The following is a 12,365-nucleotide window of genomic DNA, read 5'->3' as shown; positions in this document are numbered from 1 at the left end:
GAGCTTAAAAATAATGTCAATGCGATTAGGCTAGCATCCTCCAATATTCAAACTTGCACTATATCTGTGAGCTTAACTATGTGACTTTCTATAGCCAATGTGGCATTAGGGAAGTGAACTCTGACAGAGGCTCTCAGTACACCTGTTGGATCGAAGCCGTTATCATGTACTGTTTTAAACCATCCAAGTTTGGAGGTATTTCGTTCATACAATGATGAAGTTGCCTAGTGACACCTTTTCCAGAAAGTACCCAGTTATTCTTAAAGGTTATACATCATTTAAGGGTCATATGGTTCAGTTTTCCTTCCTGATAGTTTCCAAACAGGGTGTATCTGTCATTATTCATATCCAGGAAGAAAAAGAAAGGCTCTTCTGATATTCTCCATGGTAAAGAAAGAGCACACCATCCCTGAACTAACGACATAGACCCAGGGTTGTGGTAGAATGATTTATTTAAGCCTTATAGGGTCCAGAGACCCTATTTAAACCTAGTAGTTTAGAAGTGTAGTAAGTTGCAATAATTGAGAACAACAATTCTATAGTCAATATTGATAGTGACCAACCAAATTATATATCGTCATCAATACATTTTCACATTTACAATTGGAATACAAAAATTTCCCCAATCTAGTTCTGTGCTTTTTTTAAAAATGCAGCTTAGTAGACAAAAACTCCTGGTTCTATATAAATATATTACTGGATGTCATACTTCTGTCTTGTTATAAAGAAATAAAAGAATAAGGTCTAATTTAATTTCATAATGTATAGTCCCTGATGCCAAGATGACATCATGCTTTCTGAAATGACTGCAGAGCCCTGTGTGTTTCATTTTCTACAGAAAGACTATAAAAGAGATCTGGAGACAGAAATTAAAGGGAAAGGAATGCAGGTCAGCACAGACACGCTGGATGTTCAGAGAGCTAAGAGGGCATCTGAGATGGCCAGCCAGGTAAGGACAGTGTGAACACAAAGTCTCGGGGAAGGTTCTGGAAGGGTGTGAATGTCATCTTGCTGTTAAAACACATAAATAACAATAACCTGAGATTATTTTCTGTTCCTTTAGAAGCAATATAGGAAAGACTTGGAGAATGAAATTAAGGGGAAAGGAATGCAAGTAAACGTGGATATCCCGGACATGCTTCGAGCCAAGAGGGCGTCTGAAATCTACAGCCAGGTTGGTAGAGGATGGAGATGCTTGCAGCAATGTAACCTTGTCACCGCCTGCTTCCAGAATCGTTGACTGAAGTTTTTCTAAAGACATTGCCTTCAAAGTTAGAGCATTTCTATTAAGACCTCAATGATCAAACATGACTTGCATTACTAATTAGGACAGTGGCTGTAGATACAATTTAGTTGCTTCTATGACCTGCCAAAGTCCACATGGTTCTTTTTTTCTGAGACCAAAGAACATTTTGAATTTATTTTTATTTTTTTAACTTTATTGCATACATTTCTTGAAACAGTCTTTGTCCATACAATAGAAGTATAGCTCTAAGACATTTTATGTCCATTTCACAATGAATACTACTTTAAATAGCTGTCAATAAAATAAAGTAGTAAAGATTATATCATCACTTGATAATTAATGTTAGCTAAAAATTAGAAGAGCTAAATGTTCTTAGAAAAACTTATTTGCCAAATATACCTGTCACATAGTCTCCAAAAATTAAAAAAAACTGGGTTTGAAAAAAGGTTATTAAAAAGATAATTTTTTCATGTTTTTTCACATGTGAAGAATCTGGATTTTTTTAAATTTTTAAATTTTTTTTTGAGGTTGAAATGTTTTATTGAGTAGCAATATGGATACCCTTGCTTTTACTTTTGCAAAATTTTTCATTTAGTCAAACCATAAATTAAAAACAAGTAATGCAATAATGTACAAAGTGATGTTTTAAGAGTACTTTAAATTTCCACATCTTTTTTTCCTCCATCTTTATTAAATTGGGTATTTCTTATTTACATTTCAATTGTTATTCCCTTTCCCAATTTCCAGGCAAACATCCCCCTAACCCCTCTCCCTCCCCTTCTATATGGGTGTTCCCCTCCCCATCCTCTCCCCATTACTGCCCTCTCCCCAACAATCACATTCACTGGGGGTTCAGTCTTGGCAGGACCAAGGGCTTCCCCTTCCATTGGTGCCCTTACTAGGCTAAGAATCTGGATTTAAATATGCATGCACACCCTCTCTCTCTCTCTCTCTCTCTCTCTCTCTCTCTCACACACACACACACACACACACACACACACACAGAGAGAGAGAGAGAGAGACAGAGAGAGACAGAGAGAGAGAGACAGAGAGACAGAGAGAGACAGAGAGATAGACAGTGAGGACTGAAAGGTTGACCATCTGTAGAAGAAAGAAGGGTCAGATGGGGAGGGGGAAGAGGAATCCAGTAGGCAATAACAGTGAAGGAAAGACATGTACCACTTCTTTTGAAAAAGTAAATGTGAGAAAGATAATACCTCAATAGAAAATATTTATAGAGGTATAAGTTGCCTGTAAAATCTGATTTAAAGAGGACATATACATTATTTTATGACATCTTTGCTATAAAGTTACCTGAGAAGTACATCCCAGTAGAAAATGTAACAGAGGAGTACAAGAAACATGAAATTGTTCTAGAAGCAGGGCATTAAATTTGATCAACGGAATTTATGATGGAAATAATTTCAACCCACATTGAGCACAATTGTTCAAATTCTGGTTAAACCCAAGTGGCAAGTGTAGGGACCTGTCTGCTCCTCAGTTACCTAGGCATGTGCAACAGTTAGCACACTCTTTTTTTTTTTTTTTTTCCTTCGGAGCTGCGGACCGAACCCAGGGCCTTGCGCTTGCTAGGCAAGTGCTCTACCACTGAGCTAAATCCCCAACCCTGAGTTAGCACACTCTTAAAGGTCATGCTTTTCTGTCCCTCATCCCCCATGCTGCATGAAGACAATGAACTTGGCAACAGCTGCTGGGACGGACTTTTTTTTTAACCAACATCCTTGACTTTAATGGCTGTGTTAACAGCTACTTTGAATCTTGAATCATGAGTTGCAACAGTGTGTGGTAGAGTTGGATGTAGTGTCATATCCCTCTCTCCTCCCAGCACACAGAGCTTTCAATCTGCAATCATTTTATAATTTTAGAAAAAGTATAAAGATGAAGCTGAGAAGATGCTCTCCAACTATTCCACTGTGGCAGTCACTCCCGAGATTCAGAGAATCAAGACGACACAGCAAAACATTAGCAATGTGAGTAGCGCCCCTGTGAAGAGCTTGGGACTAGACATATTTGAGACTTTGTTTGGATTTTGGAATATTTGCATGGATATAATAAACTATAGCAGGGAGGAGTTGAAGGTCGAAGCATAAAAGTCACTTATGCTTCATATACCCTTTATGCACACAGCCTAAGATAACACCGTGTGTTATTTTTAGTGCATTTGTGCTATGACTGAAACACACCACAGGAGACAGACACATCAATTGCTAGCTGTCAGAGAGCCTGAATTTCAGATATCTTGGTTGGGGAATCCCCAGTTTGTATTTTTTTTCATAGTTGAAATTATGGTATTGTTTGTTTGCTTGTTTATTTATTTTTGTGGCTCTAGAGATTATATCTAGGTCCTTGTTCATGCTAGGCAAATGCTCTGGGAACTATATCCCAACAACTTCCCACCCACCAATTCTAAAATGTTATATTTTGTAAGAGTGTCTTTTCCCCATTGTCTGCTTTTTCCCTCTATTACTTGTATTTTTAGACTGATTTATTTCTTCCAAATAAAACTAATTATTCTCATAAATTTTAATCATTAGAATTGTCTTAGAATTTTAAATCCAAATTTTGTATTAAGATCAATGACAAGTGTTGACTGGATTTTACCTCAAGGAAAATCTTCCACACTGATTTTATTGAAAGGTTGAGGATAGATGCATGGAGGGGCTTTCCTCCTGATTTTTACTTAATTTGGATGGATGACTTACCTAGAGACTTACTAGTTCAAAACCAAGTCATGAACTTTCGTTTTTATTTTGAAGGACAGGAGTTGCCTGTATACTGTTTAAAAAAAAGTAGGCTTCTGCTAATCGATAAATGAATAAACTTGAATTGTGTTATTAAATTATTAAATGGACCATACGGTCAAATATTATAATGTAGAATTATCTCAGTCATTTAGCACTTAAGCACATGTCCAGTCAAAAGGAATCAGAGAACAAATGCCATTAAGTTTGAGGACTCCTGAAATGCTCTCTTCTTCCTAATTAATTGGCTGAGTCACTCTTAGAGCAGACAGGCTGTCTGGTAAGTTAGGGATTGCCCTAAGAAGGTCCAGACTGTGCCAAGAGATGGGCAGTTCTCACTTGAGGGGTCAGAGAAAGGGCTGCTCCTGACTCCTGAGATCCCTGATGTTCCTGAGTGTCATCCCTTTCAGCTCAAGTCTTACACCCCACATCCTCCTCCTGATTCCTGAAGTGCTAACTGGAGAAGCCAGTGTCTGACATGGGATCTTTTTGCCCTCATGTGACTTTCTAGGGCTGTTGTTTATCTGTGGCAAACTTTCGTTTTTTCTTTCTGTTTGGAAGTAGATGTCAGGGGTGGAGAGAAAGGAGAAGGCGAGAAAAATAAGTGAGTCAAGGCAGATACTGATGATAGTATTTTCCTAGGAGACCGTGAGGGATCTTTGTATTTGGAAAATTAGCAGTGGTGTGAAACCTCACTTGTTTGGGGTTAAATGTTAGATGCTAGATGCTGAGTGAATTTCTTTAATATGTGCTTTGACTTTTTTCTCAAATGTGCATGTGCCATATATATCTGTTTGAAGCAGGAAATTGGAGATAGCCAATTTTTATTTTTATAATAAATATAATAAGAAATAATAATCTGCCCCCACTAAGGCACTCATTATGCCTTAGAACAAGTAAGAAGTGGGCTAAGAAGTTATGAGATCTGAAACCAAAAGTCAGCATTTATTATTATAATGGACTATTTCCTTGACTTGTGTAATATTGCTAGTCACAAATGAGACCCGTATTCACACTACTATAAAACCTGAAGAACAGTCTTGCTTTTGTAACAGGCAGATCTAGGACTTGATTCTTAATAAGCTTACAATTCCTGTTTTCTTTTCCTCACTGTGAAGGTATCTTATAAGGAGGAAGTAAGAGCTGGCACAGCCGTAAGGAATACTCCAGAGATTGAACGAGTGAAGAAAAACCAGCACAATATTAGTTCAGTAAGTTCTCCACAGCACTACCCTTTCTGAGAGAGACGGGGGCTACATGAGCAGTTTTAGTTTTAGTAGTTCTCAATGGGTTGCTTTTTATCTTTAATTCTTCACTTTCCTGAAAGATGATGTCATCAATGTCATCAGTCATCAAAGTCATCAAAATTTCCAGAGAGAAAACATCAGTTTTGTTTCCTTTGAACCTAGAGCTCCATTTCCCTTCACTTAGAGCAGAGCGAAGAAGACATAGGCCATTTTAATAGACTCTAGGATTATGGTTCATCTTTTGGAACAGAATTTTAGCTGTGTTCTATTTTAGAGAGAAAGGGTATGCAGAATATTGTCCCATCTCTTGGAGCAAAGGAATTCTATCCCGATGAAATGATCAAAGAGCTTTGCACATCTCTTTGGTAGCTGAGGAAAAGGTACAGATTTGTTTTTTGAAGGTAGCACCAACTCCCTTTTCCTGTGTCAGTCACATTTCTGAGCCTTTTCCTGACACAGCTCTGTGCCAGTATTTCTGTTTTCTGACCTTATTTCCTGTTCACTTTACTCAGCCAAGGAAAACGCATCAGTTGAGTAAAAGTTATAAAAAGGTCTTGTGCTATGGCGCTTTTGACTGTGGGGAATGGTAGGAGAGGCGTTTAATGCTATAGGAAAAATGTATTCCACTTATTGCTTGGCATGAACAATAGATAATTATTGTTCCTTCAGGAGTGGGGTTCATCTGCGTCTATTCATATATTTAGTTTCTTGTTATGGATGTGAAAAATGCCCCTTTCCTTAACATTTCTTCCGTGATTCGTCTCTTTACCTCGTCTCGGACACACCACCTTTTAGACCTTTCCTGTAAGCCAACCAAAGAAAACTGCTCTCAGGACATGCGTCAGTGCTAATTCAGTGTTAGGTGGTGTCCAGAGCATGTGACTGGGCGGTAGTTTTTGTTAGAATTCCAGGAAGGGCGAGCTGATGTTTACCTTAATACACAATTATAAAAATTGTGCAGAATGCTAGTACAGTCAGACCGTGGAGGAAGCTCTGTTTTGAGGTAGAATCTAGGAAAGACGACTTGGTGGCTAAGGCCTGGATTAGAGTAGGTGACATTTTGTTCCGTTTTATGGGAATCTGAATGGTGTGCCACTTGAATCTGACAAGAGAAGTTAGTTTGGGAAAGAAGTGTAAAATGTTACATTCCTTCCCTTTGCAGTGGCAGCGTTTGGCATGTATCTGTGGATGTAAACATCAGCTGTAAGTGTTCTGTAGTGAGTCAGGCATCTAGTCATCTTCCTACAGGGAAATGGCTGTTATTTTATAGTGTCTTGAGAAGCAAAAGTGTTCATTTTTAATTGTGTTGGGCTTTTTACCTGAACAAAATCACACAAAACAGTACAGTATAACATCTTTCCTCCCCTGGTCTTTTCCAGCAATCAAGAAATGTGTAGCTCTGAATTTCTGAGGTTGGGCCTTAACCCTCTGCTTAATATTCAAATGGAAACTTGGCCTTTTAAGATTAGCCTGATCTGTCAAACGAGGAGGTGATTCACTAACATTTAAGCGTCCGACATTTTCCACCTCTGAGGACAAGCCTTTTTCCTATTAGCTTTGTGCGCTAAGATCTGTTTTTGAATTTCATTTAGAGCAAACCTGTCTCAGTGAACTTTGCATTAACTATTTTGGGTCTGCGTTGATCCTGGCACCTTTACTCATGTGAAATCCACAGACACTAAGTCAGCTGATATCTGAGAGACCAGTGTTTTTTATGCCAGCCTAGACTTCAGCTTTAATCATTTTAAGCATTATCGAGGGATTCTAAAAATCTTGTAGATTTAAACCTTGGCTACATTTCCATGTGTACTTCTTGTTCTCTTTGCCTGGATTCTAATCTTCTCTGTTTTAGTTATAAAATACCACCTACAAAGCATGGCCTTGCTGGTTTGTTTTATACCCCCAGTAGTATCATTTTTCCAGGTGATTTTCCTCTAAACAGGTAGAATGAATGTGAGGATACAGGGTACCTTTTTCCATGGTGTGACCAAATACCTGACAGTAAGCTACTTAAAGGAGGAAAGATTATTATGGTTCATGGTTTGAGGGGCTACAGTCCATCATGGGGGACGACACATGATTGTGCGCTATTGAACAGCAGGGGAGTATGTGGTGGCCTGCTACCTAACTGAGAATCCAGAACTAGAGTGCCTACAATTCTAGCCTTCAATCCTCAGCAGATCAGCTACTCCCCATGTGCAAAGGTTTCCCAGACTCTCAAGATATCGCCATCAGTCGATGGAGAGTGTAAAAACACACAAGCTCATGGGAAACATTTCACAGTCAAGCTACAACACAGGTGCTTTATCATCTGGATGCATGTAGAGGTGACTTCCTGACTTCTGGCACCATGACTTCCTAGGATTTACAGCACAGGCTGGTCTGTGTCTTCATTACATGTCACCCCTCTTCCCTTTTTCATTTACAGTAGCCACATTTCCTTTTCTCTTGTTCTAGATTGCCTGCATTCTCTCATTTTTATGTGCAATATTTGCAAGACTCTGAGCTCAATTCACTTGTTTTTTGCCTTTAAATACATGGTAAATTCTGATTAACACATTAATAGATAAAACTGCTTCCCACATAGAAAATAACAAATCATTATATTGTGATAATTTTCAAGACATTTTGTATATCCACTTAATTATAAAGCTTATGGTCATAAGCAATGTCTGTTTATATTAACTGGAGGATGTCTATAGTGATGGATAAATGTGAATGTATTTGCACTCCAGGATAAAGAACCCAAAAAGCATCAAACAATATAAGAAACTGTTTTCCCACTGAAGGGAATATAATGTTGGAACAAAAAACATTCGATTTTATAGTAATTATAATTGAAGAATTCTTAATTATTTTAAGCTTTGTATAGAATACATTAATTATATTATAAAATAAATTATTTGGGTGAAATTTGAAGAAGGAATTAAGCATGCAACAGCCATTTCTGATCCTCTTGAGCTAAAGAGAGTTACAGAAAAACCAGAAGGACGTCATCAATAGGGTCATATTTTCTTAAGTGTTTGTTCTGTGTTCTTGAAATGCCAGTATTTGATTGAAGAATGGTAGAATCTTCACCACAAAGAATGCCATTGTGCTGTTTGGTCATTACTTGGGAGTGGAGATAACGTTTTATACTGCTTTGTGCCTTCCATAATGTGCCTTTTGGGCATTTGTTCCTGTGGGTTCCCACCATTCTTGCCCTGGGGGGAATTCAGTGAGATACACTGCAGGGAGGGAGATGAGGGTAGTCTGAAGGTCTTTAGGAAGAACAGGACATAAATTACTGTTATGTGTTGTTTCTCATTCTGTCACCATAACTTGTATCTGTTGAGTAGTTACTATTTCTTTGAGTATCTGACAAGTGAAAGACCCCCAGAGTGGGAAGACCCTCACTCAAGTCTCCGGATGGCACGATCCCCCAAGAACTCACGTGAGACCATCCCTCCTGTAATAAACATGAGGTTTATTGATAGGAACCAGTTCACTGGGGTCTAGACTTGTATCCCATGTAGGGGCAGAGGAGTTCAACCCTGAGTTGCTGGAAGAAGAGGTTTTTAAAGGAAGAAACCACAACCCAAGGGGGTAGGGAGGGCGTCATTGGAAAATGTGGAGAATACCAGTGAAAAATCACAAGGAGAAGCTTCCTGTTCCTCAAGATTGTTTAACTTTATGGCCAGCCAGTTCCTGGGAGAAGCTTCCTGTTTCTCGAGATTGTTCTTTAAGATTTTAATACAACTTTATGGTCAGTTGGTTCCTGGGAGAGAGTTGCTGAACTGGCTGGTGTAATTGCAGTTCCAGGGCCCGACCAGTTTCTTTTGCTCTAAACTTTTGTCTAGGGGGGACAACCTTAAAACTTCTACCTTTCACAAGTACGGTCTTTTTTTAAAAAAACACTTCTTTCAAAGTGTTCTGGAGGAAGAATAATATGTCACAGGCAAGGATGGTGGGGGAGGGGAGGAACAGCCTTGGAGAAGTGGGACTATAGAGTCTTGTCTTAGAGACTCAATGATTTCAGGTGGCTTTTGTGAGGAAGGGCCTTCCTGGTAGGGAAACAGTTTTTTCAGGATCCAAGGAGGAGAGGACTTAAGTGGTGGGTATTTGGGATGGGGGTGGCAGGAGATGATGGAGGGACAGGACTTGCAATACTAATCATAAGACTGTAGTATGGAGAATCCTTGTAGTGTGGCTCATAGCTCATTCAAGAATATGCTAACAGCCCTGTTATTTGACTTGGTGGTTTGATGATGCCTGCACCACCATGATACCAAGAACTGGGCGTAGGCCTACAAGGTTTAAGAAAAAACACACAGACACTGGTCATTCGTTGGTGTGTCTGAAGACAGCTACAGTTTACTCATACATAAAATTAATAAATGTGTTAAAAAAAAGAAAAGGAAAAAGAAAAATGAATGCCAAACCTTTTACTGAGGTTCACAGAATATATACCCCAACCATTGAGTGGAAGCACAATGGAGAAACAAGTTTACATTCTCAGCAGGGAAACAGAAACTGAAACTAAAAGCTGAGATGAAAGATATAGTGCCCAGGTGTTACTTACCCCCTGCAGCCAAACAGAAAGGCCAGGATGTTCCTTCAAAAGAACAAAGGCTTTCACGTGCATCAGCAAGGTGCAGCAGGAGGTAAACACTGTCCAATCCAGGAGGGTCCAACAGTAGTTAAGTTATTTTATTGAAATTCTTCTTCCCCTCCTCCTCCTCCTCCTCCTCCTCCTCCTCCTCCTTCTCCTCCTCCAAAAAAATGTATGATAAAAACAACAGTTTCAACTTTATTTGGAAAGTAAGTGCCTGATAGCATAGATGTTATAGAATTTATGTGTCTTGTCATTCCTGCGGATGGTGGAATCCAAGAGATATAATAACAATGACGTGGTGGAGAGGAGCATGGACCCTGGTATACGGATAGGTTTGATTCCAGCTCTGGACTTTACACATTACATCTTCTTCACAGATTGCCACCAATAAAAGTTCGTCTTCCACAAAACAGATATTTTAGTATTAAAGAGACATTGCTCTTAAAGCACGTGACCAAGTGATGAATAGGAGAGTCAGGACAAGATTCTCCCATTGAATTGATGTTTACCTTCACTAGCAAGTGTAGGTTCTCCATATCAGCGATGCTGCTCTACAGAGCGTTAGTTCAAGCTCTAACAGGAACGATATTTCTACCAATAATGGTCACGTGGAATATTCCTCAGTGTAACTCTATCATTTCAGCCCTTTGGAGTTGCCTAAATGCTCACATGAAACAGTACAAAGAATGTTGCCCCTTAGGAAGAGAAGAGTACATTGAAAGAAATCCAACCTTTACCATTTATTTTCTAGGTTTTTCAATTTTTTCTTCATTTTTTTTGTTCATTCATTAGAGCATACATGTCGAGAGCAAGGCCCAGGCAAGTCCAAAGAGTGAAGTTAAACTTTGAAAACTCACTGGCTACCAGTACATAGCTCCGTGCAAAAGGACTTTCTCTTCCAGCTCTACTTTGGCTGTCAGAATTTCTCCACAGATATGCCATCTCTGACATCCCTCCCTCTGTGTTTGATGTTCCTTTATTTCTTGAGATGTTGTAGAATTGTTGAGATAACTGACTGGACAATGGAGTCATCACCCTTTTCTATTCCAGCTACGAAAGAAGATCTCTATGCAGTAGGTTAGGACATCTTCTATAGTGTTAGGTCAGAAGTCAGGCCTTCCAACATTGGAACTTGGTAAGGAGAGAAACTGAGATCCCTGTGAGGAAGGTTGGCAGAGGCACTATGCCACTGAGGATCAGGCATAGGATTTCTGTGACCTTCATTCTCAACGCTGAGAGTGACAGCAAGAATCTATTTTATATTCAGTGTGACCTATTATTAAAATGATGGTGATGATAAATCATTTTAAACGTAAGACGATAATTTAGCAAACAACCCTTTAATGTCAGGAGCAGGTAGGCCCCACAGAAAGGCTAATTCCTTATTACTGATGAAATAAAAATCAAGAAGTCATCAATAAATTATATAGTATAAAGATTATCAGTGAAATGAATAATTAGAACATTTGGCAAGAGAAAGTTTGGGGAGTAAGATCTCTCTCAAGAAGATGAAGTCTGGAAGAAGTAGACACATCCTACTCCTGCTCGATGAGCTATTTCTAACTGATACCTTCTGAGGAAGAGAAAATCCACTGTGTCTAATGGAATATCAACTGAATTCTAGGGCAGACTCCATAGCCACTGAAGTTTGCTAATAGAATATGGACTCCATGTTGTTATTTGAGTGTGTGCATTTTGGGGTTTTTTTTGTTTGTTTGTTTTGTTTTGTTTTTTTGGTATTTTATTTTTTAATTTTATTGTTTTTTTTGGGGGGGGGTCTGTTTTTTCCTTTCCTTTCTTTTTCGTTTTGAAAGACAAATGAGGTTGGATTGGTAGGGAAGTGGGGAATATTTGAGAGTCATTGGGGGAGAGAAAATATATGATCAAAATACATTGTGTTATTGAAGAAATTAAATATTTTTAGAAAGGATATTGGTATCATGGGGGAAGAGTATGCATGATCTGTGGCATGTGAAGTTTCCTTTAGTATGTTCAAGCAGTACACTTTTATTTCCCATGATTCCAAACTGTCTTTTGCTTTGTTCCCCAGTTCCAGTATAAAGAGCCAACCTATAAGGCCACTCCGGTAACCATGACCCCAGAGATAGAGAGAGTGCGGAGGAACCAGGAACAGCTGAGTGCGGCAAGTCATCCCGTTTTCTTTTATATTTTATTTAACATGATGTACTTTTATTTAAAAAAATGCTTTCTGTGAACCAATGAATCCTCTATGCATTTGGTCATTCTGTCACACATCTTAGTGCATGAAGTTTGACTTGGGTGAGTCAGGAAGTTTGAATCATGTATCTGACTCACAAAGTCTTCATTAAATAAGCAGGACACGAGGATTCACAAGGGCCACATCTTTTCCACATGCACCTTTTACTTTAACGTTAAATCTCCAAAAATATATCTAGGTAAAGAGCTGGAGGTAGAGTGGCTTGTGTATTGGAAAGGAAAACAAGATTAGAGATGGGGCAAGAGAAGACGGCTTGACTGGTATGGAGGATGCAGCA

General features: G+C 38.9%; 1 protein-coding gene across 11 annotated transcripts in view; it reads left to right on the top strand.

Moving 5' to 3' along the window:
- Nebl (nebulette) overlaps positions 1-12,365 on the top strand; it is a 351,896-nt gene that overhangs the window by 305,097 nt on the left and 34,434 nt on the right. For 6 of the 11 annotated variants that reach the window (XM_039095820.2, XM_063276522.1, XM_063276523.1 and 3 more), the window contains 5 exons: positions 839-949; positions 1,064-1,174; positions 3,133-3,237; positions 5,127-5,219; positions 11,900-11,992. The exons of 3 other annotated variants lie outside the window; for them this stretch is intronic. In XM_039095820.2, the coding sequence (XP_038951748.1) occupies positions 839-949; positions 1,064-1,174; positions 3,133-3,237; positions 5,127-5,219; positions 11,900-11,992 (513 nt within the window). Of the gene's footprint in view, positions 1-838; positions 950-1,063; positions 1,175-3,132; positions 3,238-5,126; positions 5,224-5,529; positions 5,539-8,175; positions 8,248-10,308; positions 10,323-11,899; positions 11,993-12,365 lie in introns of all 11 variants that reach the window. 2 more of the 11 variants (XM_063276526.1, XM_063276521.1) reach the window with 2 other exon arrangements.

This window comes from Rattus norvegicus, chromosome 17 (genome assembly GCF_036323735.1).
Source record: "Rattus norvegicus strain BN/NHsdMcwi chromosome 17, GRCr8, whole genome shotgun sequence".
NCBI lineage: Eukaryota > Metazoa > Chordata > Mammalia > Rodentia > Muridae > Rattus > Rattus norvegicus.
This window is presented reverse-complemented; position numbering and strand designations above follow the sequence as displayed.